The following is a 20514-nucleotide window of genomic DNA, read 5'->3' on the forward strand; positions in this document are numbered from 1 at the left end:
CTACACGAAACAACCATTACTAACTATCACGCACATACAAAGAAAAATTGGGGGGACTAGTGCGCGCCCTTCCTTTCTGCCCCTCAGCTCTCAGTCTAACAGAAACCTCCGCCTCGTCGCAACGTTCCTCGGCCACGTAAACGTTGGACTCGGTTCGAGTCCCGCCCTCACCTACAAGCCCCGTCCTTAGCAAGCCCCGTACCCGCCCACGTAAATGTTGGACTCGGTTCGAGTCCCGCCCTCACCCACAAGCCCCGTCCTTAGCAAGCCCCGTACCCGCCCACGTAAATGTTGGACTCGGTTCGAATCCCGCCCTCACCTACAAGCCCCGTCCTTAGCAAGCCCCGTACCCGCCCACGTAAATGTTGGACTCGGTTCGAATCCCGCCCTCACCTACAAGTCCCGTCCTTAGCAAGCCACGTACCCGCCCACGTAAATGTTGGACTCGGTTCGAATCCCGCCCTCACCTACAAGTCCCGTCCTTAGCAAGCCCCGTACCCGCCCACGTAAATGTTGGACTCGGTTCGAATCCCGCCCTCACCTACAATTAAGTCCCGTCCTTAACAAAAACCGTAGGGGAGAGCGGTGATGATTCGGCCATCGCACTTATTGTAAAGTGTATGGGAGTGAGTGCCGCGAGATTTTGTGTGAATGTGCAAAACTTTATTGCCTTGACCCACAAAGGGACAACCACGCCCTCAGAGCTGTTGTTTTCGATGCAACTCCGATTTTATGTGTTTTTGCATCTCGTATGTAATATTTTCAGTGAATCGTAAGCTCTCACTTCAAAAACGTGCCAATTAGCGACATTTAAATTATTTCGGTGACGCAGCGATGCCCGGCGAAGGTATAACACAGCGATGCCCGGCGAAGGTATAACACAGCGATGCCCGGCGAAGGTATAACACAGCGATGCCCGGCGAAGGTATAACACAGCGATGCCCGGCGAAGGTATAACACGATCACCTGTGAAGCTCTCGTGCTGGAAAAGTGACCACGCATTTGCTTTTTATTGAGTCGTGATGATTCGGACGGTTGATTTTTTCATGATTTTTATTAAATTTATATCAATTTAAACATCATAGGTGTTGCAACGCTTATAAAAAGGTTAGTTTGGTTGATTAATATCAGATATGCTTGTGAGAAATTTTTGAGATATTTCTTGTAGTTCTCCTTTTATTTTTTCCGCTCTAAATATTGAGAGGATACTTTTGTCCTCTAACAAATGTTTTGTAGAAGATATAATTTTGTTTATTAGCCAATCAAACTTAAGTTATATTAATATTAAGGCGAGTATTATGAGTGTCCGTACCATCCCACCTCCCTGACCGAACCATCACGTACCACGGCTGCGGACGATTTAGAAACTTGTCTTTCATCACCTACATCTGAAAACTGGAAATAGCTACGAGTGTCATATTAGCGGCCTACAGAGCCAAATGATGGAGGAACATTTTGAGGTCAACAAAATCACACTACTTTTTAAACTTCTTTTTCTAAAAATATTTTTCTAGTGTCCGAATCATACCGGCTCTCCCCTACCCGCCCACGTTATCACAAGTGTCCTCGCCTCCATCTCAACGGTACCAGCGTGTCATATATCAAAGGAAGGGGCTTGTGAGACCAGCGACCTCCGGCAGCACTTCGAGGTCAACATTAGGACCTCGGAGCTCTTAAGTATACATTGAAATTTATACGTATATATGTTATTGATGTGGTTGTGGTGACGGGAGTGGTGGTTGTGGTGGCTATAGGGATGTGTGGTTGTGGTGACGAGTGGTGGTTGTGGTGACGAGTGGTGGTTGTGGTGGCGAGTGGTGGTTGTGGTGACGAGTGGTGGTTGTGGTGACGAGAGTACGTGGTGGTTGTGGTGACGAGAGTGGTGGTTGTGGTGACGAGAGTGGTGGTTGTGGTGACGGGAGTGGTGGTTGTGGTGACGGGAGTGGTGATTGTGGTGACGGGAGTGGTGATTTTTGTGACGGGAGTGGTGATTGTGGTGACTGAGAATGTGCGGTATTGGCAAAAATACCGGTTTTCTTAAATAATACCGGCCCGCCTCTTCCTGGTATAAGTCATGATACCGATACAGAGAGAGAGAGAGAGAGAGAGAGAGAGAGAGAGAGAGAGAGAGAATTTCATAGAATTACATAGAAAATCAGACCCCATGGTCCAGACTAGGTGGTCACTAAGTGAATCATAAGTGATTCTACATTAATCAGATGGCTCCAAAACGTTGCTTTTCTACTCTAGTTAATATTAATTAAGTTCAAGGAAGTGACGGTCGAGCTTGTTTTTAAAGGAGTCAGGAGTGTTACACTGGACCACTGATGGTCAGAGCTTATTCCATTCTCGCACTACAATGTTGGTGAAAAAAATTTGGTGCAGTCTGAATTTACTTGTCTACATTTGAGTTTTATGCCATTGTTCCTCGCTTGCAAAGTGTCATCGATCATAAACAGTTTTGTTCTGTCTACATTCGTGGAACCATTAAGTATTTTAAAACATTCGATCAGTTTTCCTCGGAGGCGACGTTTCTCAAGAGAACATGTTAAGGGTGGAAAGCCTTTCTTCGTAGGACGAGAGAGAGAGAGAGAGAGAGAGAGAGAGAGAGAGAGAGAGAGAGAGAGGCAAGGTGTAGGTAACAGATTCTCGTGTCATATGGAATTCCTCCTATATCTCCTGTGTGTTGCCTCCCCCCACACCCAGGAGCTGCCGTGACGAAGACCTGACTCGTGGGGGAGCGCCTGTGTCCTGCCTCCCCCCACACCCAGGAGCTGCCGTGACGAAGACCTGACTCGTGGGGGAGCGCCTGTGTCCTGCCTCCCCCCACACCCAGGAGTGGAGGCCTGACACACTGGGCGACCGCACTGATAACAATCTCAAAACTGGAGACTGGGATGCCGGGCCAGGAGGGGGAGACAACAAAGCTAGATAGGTTAATTTAGGTCAAGAAATGCTGTATAAAGGACATGAGGAGTCACTACAATAGCAGCGATGATACTGTGCTTGGCTCAGTGTGTTAGTGAGGATAGATATCTTTGGTAGAGCGGGGCACCACCTCAGTGTAATTTATCAAGTTATTTATATTACAGCAACACTTACAATTTAACTCATCCCTTTCCCTTCAAGCAACAGTTCTAACACCTTTAATTTAATGATTGAATGTTTCCTTCCTTCACTTTTCATTTCCTTGTTTTCTCTTTGACCCATTTTCTCTGATTCTTCGTTTTTCTTCAGTTTTCTCTCTCATCCATTCTCTCTCCTCCTCCTCCTCCTCCTCTGTCCATCTTTATTCTGTTCTTTCATTTAATGTCTAAGTTATCTTTTGCTTGATGTTCTTTCTGGTGGTCAAATCTTGCATCTCATTTCCTATCGTCCATTCTCTCTCCTCCTCCTCCTCCTCCTCCTCATAATACAGTTCCTTCTATTCTCCTTTCTCCTTTATTCTTTTTTAACTTTTCCTCCCCATTTCTATTCCTTTTCCCCAACTTTCCTCCTCTTTCCTCTTCTATTCTTCCTTCATCTCCTTCTCCTTTTTCTCCTTTCACTCCTCCTCCTCCTCCTCTTCCTCTGTCTGTTTATCTTCATCCTTTCCTTCCTTTTAATTAATGTCTAAGTTATCTTTTTGCTTGAGGTTCCTTCTAGTGTGTGTGTGGTGCCCGGCTCTGGTCACTAGTTTGTTTTCTCACTGTATAATTGTCAGTCCTAGTTTGTTTTGCCACTGTATAATTGTCAGTCCCAGCCAGGCGCCTCTTCCATGTAAAGATATCGGCAGCTTCAAGCCTTGCCGATATCTCAATCCGTACGTGAATGTAAATTAACCGAAATCCATGTTACTAAGCCCTGCACGGTGCTCTCTCACATAATGCTTCTTTAAATTTTCAGTCTCACTTAACTTCCGGGGTTAGTAATATATTTTGCCATGAGTTAACTCCCCGTGATGGCCAGTTTCATGTAATATATATAAGTAATTTGCCTTTTGCATGGCTATAATTCTGCATCCGTGTCTAAGGCCCAGTTTCACAGTTCCTCATGATGGGTTAGTAAGCTCCGAAACCATTCCCAGAGCCTTCGAAATTTCCTTGTACGGTGTCTGGAGTTTATATTCAAGTTCACAAGTTTGACGAGACTATTCAGGAAAGGTCTGGTGTGTTTATGGTACGAAGGAAAGGTTGGAGAAGGGAGATTGGGAGAGGAGTGAGCAGAGATGGTGTTTATATTCAAGTTCACAAGTTTGACGAGACTATACAGGAAAGGTCTTATATTGTCATGATACGAAGGAAAGGGAAGAGAAGGGAGATGAGATTGGGAGACGAGTGAGCCGAGATCCTGTTTATATTCAAGTTCACAAATTTGACAAGACTATACAGGAAAAGCTGTGTTTATGATATGAAGGAAAAGGAAGAGAAGGGAGATGAGTAAGCTGAGATCCAGTTTATATTAAAGTCCACAAATTTGACAACACAATACAGGAAAAGCTCTGTGTATTTAGTGTGTCATAGAAGACCGCGCCATTTAGAACAGTATGGGATTCTATAGCTTGGTTCGGGAGTGTTACAAAGACCATGATGGACTGTGGAAGCGGCCCTTAATGTTCCCTTTTCTAATATGCTTCTCTGTTTTTGCAGGATGCCGCGGACGGACCATGCAGAGGACTCATCTCGACGACACCAACGCTTTGGGTAAGTGGGTTCTCTGTGTGTGCGTCTGTGTGTGAATGGCAGGCCTGTCGTATGATTGTGTGTGTGTGTGCTGCTATGCCCTCGCACTATTATTTTGTTAGGATGTATTTTTGTGTGTGAACTTTTTGCACGTAATCTTTTTTTATACCCATAGCTAGCGTTTGTTTGTGTGGCAGTGTTCCGGGAGATGGGCGCCGGGGGACATGGGCTGGGGGGAGCGCACGTGACCTCCTCTGTCCGTGACCTCTTCAGCTGGGGAGACCGGTAAGCATTTTGATATAGTTGTGTGGATAATGGATATTGTTTTTTACAGCTAAAGAAACCGCTCTAGGGCAACAAGAAAATAGGTTTATAAAAAGCCTGTTAACCCCTTCCCGGCGGCAGGGGAGACATATGTTCTACCCCCCAAAAAATAGGTTTAAAAATAGCCTGTTAACCCCTTCCCGGTGGCAGGGGAGACATATGTTCTACCCCCCAAAAAATAGGTTTAAAAATAGCCTGTCAACCCCTTCCTGGCGGCAGGGGAGACGTATGTTCTACCCCCCAAAAAATAGGTTTAAAAATAGCCTGTCAACCCCTTCCTGGTGGCAGGGGAGACGTATGTTCTACCCCCCAAAAAATAGGTTTAAAAATAGCCTGTTAACCCCTTCCCGGCGGCAGGGGAGACGTATGTACAACCCCCCCCAAAAATAGTCTCTATAGACGCTGTTGATGTTCATCTGTAGTGCGGCCTGATGAACGAGCCTCCCATAACCCACTTAGCCAGGGGGGTACCTCTTTGACCGACTCGGTAAGGAGTGGCTCTCCCGTCACGCTGGTCACGGGTTCAATCCCAGGCAGCCGGGGCATACCCTCTCCCTGTTGTGATTAATTTCCCATGTGTTTCGATACACGCAGAGGATGAATGGGACCGAGAGAGTAATAGAAAAAAGAGAATAGAAAATCTCATCATTAAACATCCATATGTGTATATAGATTCCCCGCAAGTGGGCATTCCAGAGTGACGTTTCTATATCGACTCTGCCGCAAAACTGAACAAACATTTACATCTATATATAGATGTTATTTAACCATTTCGTTGCTAAGCGCTCGCAACGAGACTATCCCCTCAGGCACGCTTGGACACCCCAGCAGGGGAAGGGAATCTCTCTTAACCGCTGTATCTCACAAACTATTCATCACAGTTTCAAAACAAAACCATCATTGGAAAGAGGAGGCCAAGATCTATAAGATTCAGTGAAGCCTCTCCTGCGAACATACAGGCACGTTCAGGGGGTGTTGCCTGTGAAGACGTACATTTCTACGTGCGCGACGGTCAGCCGTAAGGCAACTACTGTAGATCTCTTGATGATGGGGTGCTGGCAGGGCAGTATTGACGGCTGAAAAATGTACAACTATTTGGTCAAAGAATCCGTCAGGTGAAGCTATGTAAAAATGTCACTATATTGGACAAGAACATCCACCAGTTGCTCGTCCGTAGATTTGCCGCGCTGGGCTGACATGATTTTCCACCAAGTTTAGTATAAAACACACTCAATTGGCAATCCTGTGTTGTGAGAATTAGTGTTGGAACACACTCATACGCGGGAGATTTGAGTGCGGCTGGATGTCGCAGTGAGCGTTTAGCACCACCAGCAAAGACGCCTAACGCCCGCTGCAAGCGTTTAGCAATGAAAGGGTTAAGTTAGACTGGTTATATGTGTATTGATACATTCAAATGAAGGTTTAGAGTGTAACCACTGATGGTACATGAGTCAGGATCATCAAAATCATCCAAAAAATCAGCACCTATATCCTCGGCTACCAAAGGAGTCATTTCCTCCGGCTCAAGAGGTCTCTTTCTCCCTGACATGATAGACTATGATAATAAAAGAAACTAGGAAAAAATGCAAAAGTTCCCGGTGTCAGCTGATGTGCGTTGCATATCCCACAAGGCACAAGGGTGACTGTCCTTCAGAGGCAATGTCGGCAAGTGTCCAGGGGGTTGAGATGCCCAATGGCGATTTATTTTGTTAATTTTGTCAGTAGTAAGGAATCGTCTATTTTTTTATTCTATTTATTAATTTTTTTACGTTGCTGCCTATTGTGCCGGCAGGCATCTTCCCGGTCGGGCCTGATGGTCGGCCCAGCCCGTTCTGGTGCAGGCGAGTGTTTATAGTGGCGCCATGCTGCTATCTAATGTGGGCAAATGAGAGCAAACGTCTATACACTGACGCGCCGACAAAAAGTCCCAATTTCCAAACGTCACTATATAGATCCTCCGCCGGGAAGGCCTTAACCCGTGGGCGTCGGCAACGGGAAAGCCGAGAAGTGGCCGAGAAAAGTCAACATTACACAGCATTTTGAGACACAGAAAAGAGCATGGAACGTACATCAGAGTACCTTTTTTATTTATTTATTTATTTTTTTTTTTTTACATCGTTGCCTGTTGCGCCGCTAAGCATCTTCCTGGTGGGGCCTGATGGTCGGCCCAGCCCGTTCTGGCGCAGGCGAGTGTTTACAGTGGCGCCATCTTGCTCCTCTCATAACCACAAAGCCATTAAGAATATTTCCTTCTGCTCAAACTCCATTCTGTTTGTGTGGTGTTTGTCACAAAATAAACAGTCTTGTGGCATCTAGCTGAGAGTCACTTGTTGTCAAATGCAGAGAATTTGACAAGTGGTTACTGTGTGGATAGCTAATTCAGTCTGCCATGACCTTACAGCACCACCCATGACAAAAAGCCCACCTCAAGATCACTCACCCACCACAATGACCCGGGGCATGCATGGTGGGTTGCGCTGTGCCACCATCGCCTAGAATTAGCTCGAATTGTGGGTTTTATGGCAAGCCCATTTTAGGGTCCACCGTACCACAGCCATGACTCGTGAAAGCCCAGAAAAGGGTCTGCCGATGTTCTTGGGTTAATCGCTGCTCCTTCAGAAACAAAAGTTATGAGCGGCTGAAAGGGAGGTCAGTTTCGGGAGGAGAGGCGTCTCGATACGTCATTCCTCGTGAGAGAATTCAAGTCGAAGGCAGGAGGAGATATAGACACAGGAAGGGTGCCCCAGAGTTTACCAGTGTAAGGGATGAAAGAATGAAGATGTTGGTTAACTCTTGCATAATGGGTTTGGACAGTATAGGGATGAAAGAGTGGAGATGCTGGTTGACTCTTGCATAATGGGTTTGGACAGTATAGGGATGAAAGAGTGGAGATGCTGGTTGACTCTTGCATAATGGGTTTGGACAGTATAGGGATGAAAGAGTGGAGATGCTGGTTGACTCTTGCATAATGGGTTTGGACAGTACAGGGATGAAAGAATGAAGATGTTGGTTAACTCTTGCATAATGGGTTTGGACAGTATAGGGATGAAAGAGTGGAGATGCTGGTTGACTCTTGCATAATGGGTTTGGACAGCACAGGGATGAAAGAATGAAGATGCTGGTTAACTCTTGCATAATGGGTTTGGACAGTATAGGGATGAAAGAGTGGAGATGCTGGTTGACTCTTGCATAATGGGTTTGGACAGCACAGGGATGAAAGAATGAAGATGCTGGTTAACTCTTGCATAATGGGTTTGGACAGTATAGGGATGAAAGAGTGGAGATGCTGGTTGACTCTTGCATAATGGGTTTGGACAGTACAGGGATGAAAGAATGAAGATGCTGGTTGACTCTTGCATAATGGGTTTGGACAGTACAGGGATGAAAGAATGAAGATGTTGGTTAACTCTTGCATAATGGGTTTGGACAGTATAGGGATGAAAGAGTGGAGATGCTGGTTGACTCTTGCATAATGGGTTTGGACAGCACAGGGATGAAAGAATGAAGATGCTGGTTAACTCTTGCATAATGGGTTTGGACAGTATAGGGATGAAAGAGTGGAGATGCTGGTTGACTCTTGCATAATGGGTTTGGACAGTATAGGGATGAAAGAGTGGAGATGCTGGTTGACTCTTGCATAATGGGTTTGGACAGCACAGGGATGAAAGAATGAAGATGCTGGTTAACTCTTGCATAATGGGTTTGGACAGTATAGGGATGAAAGAGTGGAGATGCTGGTTGACTCTTGCATAATGGGTTTGGACAGTATAGGGATGAAAGAATGAAGATGCTGGTTAACTCTTGCATAATGGGTTTGGACAGTATAGGGATGAAAGAGTGGAGATGCTGGTTGACTCTTGCATAATGGGTTTGAACAGCATAGGGATGAAAGAATGAAGATGCTGGTTAACTCTTGCATAAGGGGTTTGGACAGTATAGGAATGAAAGAGTGGAGATGCTGGTTAACTCTTGCATAATGGGTTTGGACAGTATAGGGATGAAAGAGTGGAGATGCTGGTTGACTCTTGCATAATGGGTTTGGACAGCACAGGGATGAAAGAATGAAGATGCTAGTTAACTCTTGCATAATGGGTTTGGACAGTATAGGGATGAAAGAGTGGAGATGCTGGTTAACTCTTGCATAAGGGGTTTGGACAGTACAGGGTACATGTAACAATATTTGTATACGTGTGAAAATTGATTTAAATGAGTATATAATGTTAGTAATTGCAAAAATGATTATATATGCATAATAGAGGAGATAAGTGATGATTTGACCATTTTTAGTTTAGAAAAATTCAGTTAAGTACGTGAGAGATAGAGATGGAATTTATACATTCTTAAAAATACTTAAAACTACTTATCCTCCCTAATTTCTACCTTTCCCGTACTTAATTAAATTTTGGCATTACAATTTTGTTGACTTAACCCGGTGGTGGTGGTAGCAGCAGGGGTCATGTTTCTTAATGGTCCCTCCAAGCGAGAAAAATGAGAAAAATCACCTCGCTCACAAACCATTTCATAATATATATCAAAGCATTTGTGATCAGTTTAGGTATCATCTATTTTGGGGAGTTTCAATCATGGCACAAATTTGGCCCGTCGCTGCTACACGGTAAAGCCACAAATTTGGCCCGTCGCTGCTACACGGTAAAGCCACAAATTTGGCCCGTCGCTGCTACACGGTAAAGCCACAAATTTGGCCCGTCGCTGCTACACGGTAAAGCCACAAATTATAGCCGGGAGCATTCTGGACCATCTAGACTAAAGTAATCGAGGCGGTTGACCGAGATGAAAACTGTGACATATTGTATCTAGATTTCAGTAAAGCGTTCGACAAAGTTCCCCATCACCGGCTATTACTAAAATTACAGGCTCACGGCGTAGCTGGTAAAGTTTTGAACTGGATCAGGGCGTGCCTCAGTGGTAGGAAGCAGAGTGCAAATCAATGGTAGGAAATCTGAATGGGGCAGTGTTACGAGTGGAGTCCCTCAGGGGTCGGTGCTGGGTCCTCTGCTTTTTATTATTTACATCAGTGACTTGGACACAGGAATTAGTAGTGATGTCAACAAGTTCGCAGATGACACCAAAGTCGGTAGAGTAATCCAATCAGACAGGGACGCTACCGTTCTCCAGGATGAGCTTGACAGACTATATGATTGGGCGGGGAAGTGGCAGATGGAATTCAATGTCAGGAAGTGTAGCATTTTGAGTGTAGGTAGGAATAACCCCTCACACAATTACTCCTTAAATGGCACTCCTCTAAGCAGGTCTGGGCGTGAGAGAGACTTAGGAGTCCTAATGAGCGCTGACCTCCGTCCTAGGGCTCAATGCATTCAGGCTAAAAATCGGGCAAACAGAGTACTAGGTTTCATCTCAAGGAGCGTAAGCAATAGGAGCGCTGAAGTCATCCTCAAACTTTACTTAGCACTAGTTAGACCTCACCTAGATTATGCAGTGCAGTTCTGGTCCCCCTACTATAGAATGGATATCAAGGTGTTAGAATCTGTACAGAGGAGGATGACAAAGATGATTCAGGGGGTGAGAAACTTGCCTTATGAAGACAGGCTGAAGCAGTTAAATCTACACTCGCTAGAAAGGCGAAGGTTGCGAGGAGACTTGATCGAAGTCTGTAAATGGATGAAGGGATTTAATAAAGGGGATGTCAATAAGATTTTGAGAGTGAAAGAGCCAGGTAGGACGCGTGGAAATGGTTTTAAGTTAGACAAATTCAGATTCAACAAAGACATAGGCAAGAATTGGTTTACTAACAGAGTGGTGGATGAGTGGAACAGGCTTGGGGGCCATGTTGTGGGTGCCAATACCATAGATACATTCAAGAAGAGGTTAGATAAAGCCATGGCCTTGTATAGCCTAACCAGCCTATTTTTGGGGGGTTTAAATATCATGGCACAAACTTGGCCCATTGCTGCTACACGGTAAAGCCACAAACTTGACCCATTGCTGCTACACGGTAAAGCCACAAACTTGGCCCGTCGCTGCTACCGGGTTAATGGAGCAGCCACCTGTGTCTGAGCCAAGATGTCTGGATGTCTCCGCCGCTGCCTCTCCGCATGTCTGAGTCTCCCTGTACTTCCAGCGTGTTGCCCCGGCTGGAGAGACACGTTGATGGAGGCGGCTGCGTGTGTCGTCCCTTGCCTGTATCCTCTGGCGTCCAGGTAAACAATGATAATGATTATGATAATACCAATAATAGTAATGAATATAATAATACCAATAATAGTAATGAATATAACAATACCAATAATAGTAATGAAATGATAGTCGGTCAGATAACGAGATCATTAAATACTGTTGCTCTTGTATAATTTTCATAGTGTGTCTAATTCTCCGTCAGTCTCCTGGGTTGTGTCTAAGTCGGTCTTGTTCTTTCAGAGGCGCGTAAGTGGAGAGCATCGGCGCAGCGCGGGAGCAGCACGTCAGGGTGTAGGGTGTTTGTTTAGCTGGTGTAGGGAGCTTAGGGTGTTAGGGTGTTAGGTGTAACAACGGTTGGCTCTTTCACAGAACGGGTGTGACTCCGTTCTGCGTTTGAGTCTTCCACCTTCAGACGGTCTCCCTCTGAGATGTCTGAAGTTTTTTTGTCGGTTTTCTCCGTAGGAGGAAGCCGACTCTAGCTACTCTGGCCTCTCTTCCGGGGGTCAGGGCGGTCGGGCTCTGCTTGGCCAGGCGTTGCCTTTCGCGTTGTCTCCGCCGACGTTTTGCCAGACTCTTCCGTACGGTTGAGCCTGGCTTTTTTATTAGGTGGATCAGGCTGCCTTCTTCCAAGGAGTCTGATGGGAGTGGAGTCTTTTTTTTGGTGTATGTCTGTGGGTGCTTAGTGGGTAAGGGAGGGTGGGGTAGAATGGTTGGTGGGCTGGAAGTGGGTTGGGGGATGAACCTCCTGGGATTTGGGTTGTGTCGAGCCTTACCGCCTGGTGTGTTGGGTAACCTTCACGCCAGGGGGGGGGTGCCAAGACCATATCCATTTCCTGGTGCAGGGCGATTCCCCTTTCCCATGCTAACTGGCCCTCCTCCGTCTGCCTCCCCAAACCCCCGCTAAGTGCTTGTGTGTGTTATTTTATTTAGGATGTCTTTTTTTTCTATGCCTTTTTCCCGTGTGTTTATACCCAATAGCTAGCGTGTGTGTGTGTGTGGCAGTCCGGAGGCGCGTGCAGCGAGGACATCACATCACGTCACTACGGTATATCCACGGTATTTGGTTTAGTGTGTGCTGTGTGTGTTTGTGTGTGTGATGGCAGGCCTGCCGTGTGTTTGACCTTTTGCTGTGTGTTGCTGTGTGACTGCTAGGATTTCATTTCTATGCATGTTTTTTTCCCCATAACCCCCTTCCTCCCTAGCTCTTTAGCTGTTGTCCCTGCTGGGTGGATGCTGCCGGGCGACCAACGTGGCGGTGTGTGTGCAACGCAGAGCAGCGAGGTTTGGGTAGCACTACGGTGCAGGTTATGTAGGGTGTGTGAGTTTTTTTTTTTGTGTGAGTGTCTTTTTTTTGGGTGGGGTGTTGGCGGGGGACTTAGCTAATCACTGTGTCAGGAAGGCATGGGCGTGGCCGTCTGTCCATCAGGCCGACGGGCGGGTGTGCCACCTGGCAGTCAGGCTAGCAGGTGACAGGCAAGCTATCTGGTGGTCAGGCTGTCAGTCGGGCCATCAGATAGGTAGGCAGGCCACCTTGCGGTCGGGTTGTCGGGCGGGCACCCCACCCTCGGTCAGGTAGGCAGGCAGCAGCGTCTCGCTGAGCCGTACTGCCACACGTCTGAACGCACGGAACCCGTGCGCTACGTTCCGCCGCACTGACGCTCGTCGTACCTCTGCTCGCACGCTTGCGGGCGGGTTGGGGGCGGGGCGGATGGGCGGACGGGCGGGCGTCACGGGAACGGGCGGGCGGACGGGTGGTCGGGCGGTTAGGGAGTCGGAGCAACGCTTGAAAGACGCGCAGATAGATGTCAGATTCTCCCGTAGGGAGGTCTGGCAAGGTGTTAGTTTAGGCGGCGGAGTTGTACGCGGGCCAGTCTGTGTTACAGCTTTGCCGTCAGGGTAGCTCCTTCCGAGCTGCCCAAACTGAGGACCAGTTTTCCTCACAGGAGGAGGCTGGTGGGGCCTAGGGTGTTAGGGGTACGACGGTTGGCTCTTTCACAGAACGGGTGTGTTCCGTTCTGCGTTTGAGTCTGCCGCCTTTGGGCGTCTCCCTCTGAGATGTCGGTTAGGATTTCTTTTTTTTATATGTCCGTGTGTGTAACTGTTGCCTTTTAGCCTGTTGTGTTCCTGAGCAGCAAGAAGAGGCGGCTGTGGTGACCCGCCCGATGCGGAAGGCTTCTGGGCCCTGTCGGCGGGGGCGCACCTCTCTGGCTGACTGGTTGACCAGGCTTTGACCAGGTGGCCAGGGAGGCGCATCCTCGCTTGGCGGGGTCTGGGGGCCCTCCGTCTTGGGGAGGTCGCTGCAGCAGGAGGAGGTAACTACTGCTGGTTTTGTAAGGCATTGTGGTTGAGAGCACCTTGCAGCTGTAACGTGAATTTCGTTCCGTAATAAACAATGTACCGCCATGCTGCCTGTCCTTCCTCCCTCCCAGCACTGTGTGCGTCTGTGTGTGTGTGTGTCTTAATTCTCCCTCACTGCACTGTGCGTACGTCTGTGTGTGTGTGTGTTGCTCTGTCTCTATCTCTCTCTCAATCTCTCTCTCTGTCTCTCTCTGTCTGTCTCTCTATCTCTCAATCTCTCTCTGTGTCTTTCTCTCTCTCTCTCTCTCTAGTTAGTAAAGAACAGGCAATGTTTGCCATGGAAGACTCTACAGTATACATAAGACTCTACAGTGTACATCCCAACCCTCTACGGCCGTTGCTGCTCCACCCGGGCATTACCACATCCACTCGGGTCTCCAAGAAACCTCCACGGCCGAGCTTCAACCACAGATCACACCGCTACCGTTGATGAGGTTCCACGCCCCGGACTACCGCCATGTTAGCCTCGATAATAGTCCTCGGCGCACTTATTCTGAGACGTCCAGGTGAGTGAGTGCCCTAATTGCTCAGGTATCAAATGGTTCAGGTGTGATGTCAGATATTTTTGTTATTGTGTCGAAATATCCAGTGATTATTTCCGAGTCGCTGAATGTTCATCGCACACAGTTTGTCTTTGAGTAAAAACACTGATTAATATCCATGATCGGTTAGATTACGAACTCCCTCGATTTCAGGCTGGAGAGCTACACAACACTGGTCATCCGCTGAGTAGTTGAATTCCTGGTCTACCGGCCCCTGGAGGAGTGGTCGATTGCCTGGTCTACTGTGGATATGAGTGGTTGATTCCCTGGTCTACCCCTGGATGACGCAGCTGTTCCTATGCAGGGGAGGACTCACACAAGCGATAAGGTAAGGTTTTAATGGCTGGGTTTACAAGAGGTTTTAATAGCTGGGTTTACAAGAGGTTTTAATGGCTGGGTTCAAGAGAGGTTTTAATGGCTGGGTTTACAAGAGGTTTTAATAGCTGGGTTTACAAGAGGTTTTAATGGCTGGGTTTACAAGAGGTTTTAATAGCTGGGTTCAAGAGAGGTTTTAATAGCTGGGTTTACAAGAGGTTTTAATAGCTGGGTTTACAAGAGGTTTTAATAGCTGGGTTCAAGAGAGGTTTTAATAGCTGGGTTTACAAGAGGTTTTAATACCTGGGTTTACAAGAGGTTTTAATGGCTGGGTTCACAAGAGGTTTTAATAGCTGGGTTTACAAGAGGTTTTAATAGCTGGGTTCAAGAGAGGTTTTAATAGCTGGGTTTACAAGAGGTTTTAATAGCTGGGTTTACAAGAGGTTTTAATAGCTGGGTTCAAGAGAGGTTTTAATAGCTGGGTTTACAAGAGGTTTTAATAGCTGGGTTCAAGAGAGGTTTTAATAGCTGGGTTTACAAGAGGTTTTAATAGCTGGGTTTACAAGAGGTTTTAATAGCTGGGTTCAAGAGAGGTTTTAATAGCTGGGTTTACAAGAGGTTTTAATAGCTGGGTTTACAAGAGGTTTTAATGGCTGGGTTCAAGAGAGGTTTTAATGGCTGGGTTTACAAGAGGTTTTAATAGCTGGGTTCAAGAGGTTTTAATGGCTGGGTTCAAGAGAGGTTTTAATGGCTGGGTTTACAAGAGGTTTTAATGGCTGGGTTCAAGAGTTTTTAATAGCTGGGTTCAAGAGAGGTTTTAATGGCTGGGTTTACAAGAGGTTTTAATGGCTGGGTTTACAAGAGGTTTTAATAGCTGGGTTCAAGAGAGGTTTTAATGGCTGGGTTTACAAGAGGTTTTAATGGCTGGGTTTACAAGAGGTTTTAATGGCTGGGTTTACAAGAGGTTTTAATAGCTGGGTTTACAAGAGGTTTTAATAGCTGGGTTTACAAGAGGTTTTAATGGCTGGGTTCAAGAGAGGTTTTAATAGCTGGGTTTACAAGAGGTTTTAATGGCTGGGTTCAAGAGAGGTTTTAATAGCTGGGTTCAAGAGAGGTTTTAATAGCTGGGTTTACAAGAGGTTTTAATAGCTGGGTTTACAAGAGGTTTTAATAGCTGGGTTTACAAGAGGTTTTAATAGCTGGGTTCAAGAGGTTTTAATGGCTGGGTTTACAAGAGGTTTTAATGGCTGGGTTTACAAGAGGTTTTAATGGCTGGGTTTACAAGAGGTTTTAATGGCTGGGTTTACAAGAGGTTTTAATACCTGGGTTTACAAGAGGTTTTAATAGCTGGGTTCAAGAGAGGTTTTAATAGCTGGGTTCAAGAGAGGTTTTAATAGCTGGGTTCAAGAGAGGTTTTAATAGCTGGGTTTACAAGAGGTTTTAATAGCTGGGTTCAAGAGGTTTTAATAGCTGGGTTCAAGAGAGGTTTTAATACCTGGGTTTACAAGAGGTTTTAATAGCTGGGTTCAAGAGAGGTTTTAATAGCTGGGTTTACAAGAGGTTTTAATGGCTGGGTTCAAGAGAGGTTTTAATGGCTGGGTTCAAGAGAGGTTTTAATGGCTGGGTTCAAGAGAGGTTTTAATGACACATATCTACTGAATGTTGCTGTGTTATGTATCTTGACATGCTCTCAGGGTAAGGAGTCTTCTGATATGGTGCCTTCCCCCCCCCCCCCCTCCTCTCCCCAGCACCTGTCGGACCTGGAGACTCCCCCCTGAGCCTGACGGTGGAGCTGTGGGCCCTGCACCAGACCCCCACACCCCCCCCACACCACCCACAGCAGGGGCAGGGCGTTGAGACTCCCCCCCACTGGCTAAGACAGGGAGGGACTTGAAGATCCAGGTTTTTGTCATCTGCACAGAAATTGACACATGGTATTTGGGAGCAGCGAGTAGCAGGCTTTTTTTTTTAATATAGTTTCCTTTTTTGTGTGTGCCCTTGAGCTGTCTCCTTTGTTGTAGAAAAAAAATACTTGACAAGGCTTTCATAGGTGTTTGGGGCATTTCCAGGGGTAGTTTAATGACCCTGGTGGTAGTCTGCCCCTTCCTCTGCGCAATGAACTTGAAAAAACGCTCATAAAAACGCAGATATTAAGGGGATCATGTTTCTTAATGGTCCCTCCAAGCGAGAAAAATGAGAAAAAATCACCCCTCACACAAACCATTTCATATATATCAAAGGATTTGCGATCAGATTATGTATCATCTATTTTTGGGGGTTTATATCATGGCACAAATTTGGCCTGTTGCTGCTACACAGTAAAACCACAAATTTGGCCCATCGCTGCTACCAGGTTAACCTCATTATCGTGTTAAAATCCCTGTATCTCACTGTTATCTTCCTCTCCCTCTATATTATTTGTCAATCTCTCTTTCTCTCTCTCCCACAGATGTCTAAGGTTCCGCCCACGCAGCTGAAGGGTGCCAATGCCTACACATGCGTCGACCACAGGTGTGCGCTGGACATTGCCTACAATTCATGGTTCAAATGGTATGTTGGAGGAATTCTTTTATGTATTTGAGGGACTGGGATGCCTGCTGGATGGTACAGGTAAATTACTTGGCTCACAACTGAGAGAGCCCGGGTTCAATTCCCGGGCAGAGTGGAAAAATTTGGGCGGCTTTTCCGATACCCTACACCCCTGTCCACCCAGCAGTGAATGAGTACCAGGTATTAATCGGGGGTTGTGTCCCGTCTCCTGGGGTCTGTTCCCTTCTCCTATAATTCTTTCCCCTTCTGTCTCTCTCTGGCATGTGACCACAGATGTTGTGCCCACTAAACAAAACTTTCCTTCCTTCCCCTTCTGTCTCTCTCTGGCATATGACCACAGATGTTGCGCCCACTAAACAAAACTTTCCTTCCTTCCCCTTCTGTCTCTCTCCGGCATATGACCACAGATGTTGCGCCCATTAAACAAAACTTTCCTTCCTTCCCCTTCTGTCTCTCTCCGGCATATGACCACAGATGTTGCGCCCACTAAACAAAACTTTCCAACTTTCCAACAGTTGAATTACAGTTTGGTCCAAGTGTTGTCCCTGTGGCTCACCCTCCTAGAGAAATACCTGTTGCTCTGAGGGATAAACTCAAGAAGGAATTAGACCATAGGGAAAGACTAGGTGTCATTGTTGAAGAAAATGAACCCACAGATTGGCTCAATAGTATGGTTATTACATGTGACTGAGTTTTTTTCCCGTTCTCTAGTTTTCTATTTGAGCCTAGCTACTAACAAGGCTTCAGTTCTTCCTTGTTCTCTGGCATCCGTTTGTTACAGGAGTCCAGTTCTTTTCCCTGCTTGCCTGAAACTTCTTTGGCATCCTTGTGTGTTACAGCTAATATATATACTGTGTCATCTGCATATAAAAGCAGTAGATAGGAAACAGTGATTGATATACCATTTACATAACATAAGAATAAAACAGCTCCCAGGATTTATATATATTTATTTATTTTCTTTTAATCAAGGTTTTCGTAAGAAGAGGAACCCTGTACCCTGCCTTCCACTACACACACACAAACACACACAAACACACACACAAAAAAATATATATATATAAAAAAATGGTCCAGTGATTTTTCCATCTCTTTACTTGCCTCCTAAAACATAACCCACCCTCGTTTGACCCCACCATGACCTCCCGCGACTAACCTAACCTGACCTGACCTTTCCCAGGGAGCGTCGGCGGAGATCGAGCTGGCTGAAGGTTGGCGGCCAGGTCAAGCTCGCCTCGGACAAGGAGTTCTGTGAGATGTACTCGGCCGATGTTGTTGACCTCGAATACATCAATCTTACTAAGGTGGTAGAGGTGTGGGTCTACATCTACATGGACGACGGACTCAAGGGGATCGCTGAAACTACTACTATTACTACTCTTTATACTGCTATGTGTACTATTAAATCCTCTATACTGCTTCTGTGTGTACTATTGAATCCCTTATATAGTACTTCCATGACAGCTGATCGGTGATACTACTACTACTACTGCTACTATGACCACTCAATCCCTGGTAAGTACAATGTCATTATCATCATTATTTAGGTTAAGGTCCATTTAATTCAATCTTCCTGAGCGGTTGGACACTTTATGGCTCTCCTCCATTCTACTCTGTCTTCCCCCCAATGCTTATACAGTCCTATCAATCCCAAGTCTTCCTGTACACACCTTCTCCACGTTTTCCTAGGTCTACCAACTGGTCTCCTTCCTTCTACCTCCATTCTACTCTGTCCTCTGCCCAATGCTCATCCAATCCCATCAATGCCAAGTCTTCCTGTACACTTTCTCCACGTTTTCCTAGGTCTACCAACTGGTCTCCTTCCTTCTACCTCCACTCTACTCTGTCTTCTGCCCAATGCTCATCCAATCCCATCACTTCCAAGTCTTCCTGTACACACCTTCACGTTTTCTTAGGTCTACCAACTGGTCTCCTTCCTTCTACCTCCAATCTCTCCAACACTCCCAGCACTGTGTCCTCCCCTGCTCTCTTTACATGTCCAAACCATTGGAGTCTTTCCCTTCTGAGCACTGTTTCCAGGTCCTCTACTAAAACTCCCAGCACTGTGTCCTCCCCTGCTCTCTTTACATGTCCAAACCATCGGAGTCTTTCCCTTCTGAGCACTGTTTCCAGGTCCTCTACTAAAACTCCCAGCACTGTGTCCTCCCCTGCTCTCTTTACATGTCTCTGCCAAATATTTCCCTCTCCCTGCCTCTGTCCCTGCCAAATCACTCTCTCCCTGCCTGTGTCCCTGCCATATCTCTCCCTCCCTGCCAAATCTAGCCTCTCCTCCTTACCTAACCTACCTTACCCTACCCTAAGCTACCCTAACCTCCCTCTCTCTCTCTCCACCAGGTTGACGAGCCCGTCCATGGTGAAGAAGCCTTGTCCTACCCGCGCCGAGGTGACCCGTGTGGGCAACGCTGCCATGGACGGACCAGTGGGGGAGGCGGTGGCTGAGTGGATAGCACGATGGCGCCACATTTGGGACAACGTGAGTTCAATCCCCGCCCGGTGCCACCAAGCTGGGATTTTTCAGCCGCTGACGAGTGGCTTAAAACTACCCACATGCTGTCCAGAAGACCAACTATCAACCCGGACTCTAGATTCTAGGATTAAAGATGAGCTCCGGGAGGGCAGCATGAGCCAAGGCAAGATGATGTATGTATATACTTCTGAATGTATATACTTAGAATATCTCTTTGATAAGGCTTTCGTCGGAGTTGTGGATCTTCGTCCTCAGACTCTATTTAGCGTTAGTTAGGCCACACTTAGATTATATGCTGTCCAGTTTTGGTGCCCACACTACAGAATGGACATCAACTTGCTAGAATCAGTTCAGAGGAGGATGACCAAGATGAGGTGAGGTAAGGTTTGTAATTCCACCACTTGAAGTACTGCACCGTATTTAATTGCCAGAGTGAAGATGGATGAGGGGAAGACCTTGAGATACCAGTAAGCAGTGGAATAAGGCAGGGCTGTACAGGTTCGACTATACTTTGTTCAAGTTGGTTACAAAGTCATTCAGAGGTTAGAAGAATTGGACAAGGGATTTAAAGATGAGGCCTTCAATATAACATCTCTGTATTTTGCTGGTGATGGAATGCTGTTATAGTGATAAGTGTAAAATATGCAGTGGTTGAGCAGGTGGTGGCAAAAGTAACATTATAATATTTAATATGAAAGACAAACCACAAGAGATAGTAGGGATACAGGTTAGGGATAAGCTGAAATATCTAGGTATGCACAATAATAAATGACTAGAAACTTATTTAAAGCAGTCTATGATACAAAAAGCAACCAGAATGGCATATATGACTTATACTCAGTCATGGCAAGGAGTTGGTCAAGACTACTGATAGGGAAAACATACTGGAAATGTGTGGGTCTTCCAGCAATATTGTATGGAACCAACATAATAGACTTCACAAAGCAAGAGATAGGTTACAAAGAATAAAGAATGTGTTCAGGAAGATACTGGGAGCCCCAAGTTATGCCCAGGCAGCAGCTTTAAGAGGAGTGGGAGTATCAAGCATGAAAGCAAGGATTATGGAAGGATAGTTAAAATATTTGTTGTATGTTTTGAGAGGGGAAGGGATTGCTTGATT

General features: G+C 46.2%; 1 protein-coding gene and 1 long non-coding RNA gene across 2 annotated transcripts; both read left to right on the plus strand.

Moving 5' to 3' along the window:
- The first annotated feature begins 4779 nt into the window (after positions 1 to 4779).
- LOC127001372 (uncharacterized) lies at positions 4780 to 12385 on the plus strand. Its single transcript, XR_007755172.1, has 3 exons — positions 4780 to 4946; positions 11086 to 11164; positions 11382 to 12385. It is a non-coding gene; the product is annotated as an uncharacterized LOC127001372 (long non-coding RNA).
- A 4207-nt stretch (positions 12386 to 16592) lies between these two features.
- LOC127001084 (uncharacterized) lies at positions 16593 to 19840 on the plus strand. The gene is made up of 4 exons (XM_050865255.1): positions 16593 to 16906; positions 18087 to 18329; positions 19262 to 19400; positions 19826 to 19840. The coding sequence occupies exons 1-4, from the start codon at positions 16806 to 16808 to the stop codon at positions 19838 to 19840; spliced, it is 498 nt and encodes a 165-aa protein (XP_050721212.1). The 5' UTR covers positions 16593 to 16805.
- The last annotated feature ends 674 nt before the right edge of the window (positions 19841 to 20514 follow it).

The sequence above is a fragment of the Eriocheir sinensis genome, chromosome 20, assembly GCF_024679095.1.
Source record: "Eriocheir sinensis breed Jianghai 21 chromosome 20, ASM2467909v1, whole genome shotgun sequence".
Lineage (NCBI taxonomy): Eukaryota > Metazoa > Arthropoda > Malacostraca > Decapoda > Varunidae > Eriocheir > Eriocheir sinensis.

Bases quoted from the DNA above. Each gene is read 5' to 3' on its own strand.
- LOC127001084 (XM_050865255.1), top strand. From the start codon at position 16,806: ATGTCTAAGGTTCCGCCCACGCAGCTGAAGGGTGCCAATGCCTACACA. The intron at 16,907-18,086 runs GTATGTTGGAGG...GACCTTTCCCAG, and splicing joins TACAATTCATGGTTCAAATG to GGAGCGTCGGCGGAGATCGA. The intron at 18,330-19,261 runs GTGTGTACTATT...TCTCTCCACCAG, and splicing joins AAATCCTCTATACTGCTTCT to GTTGACGAGCCCGTCCATGG.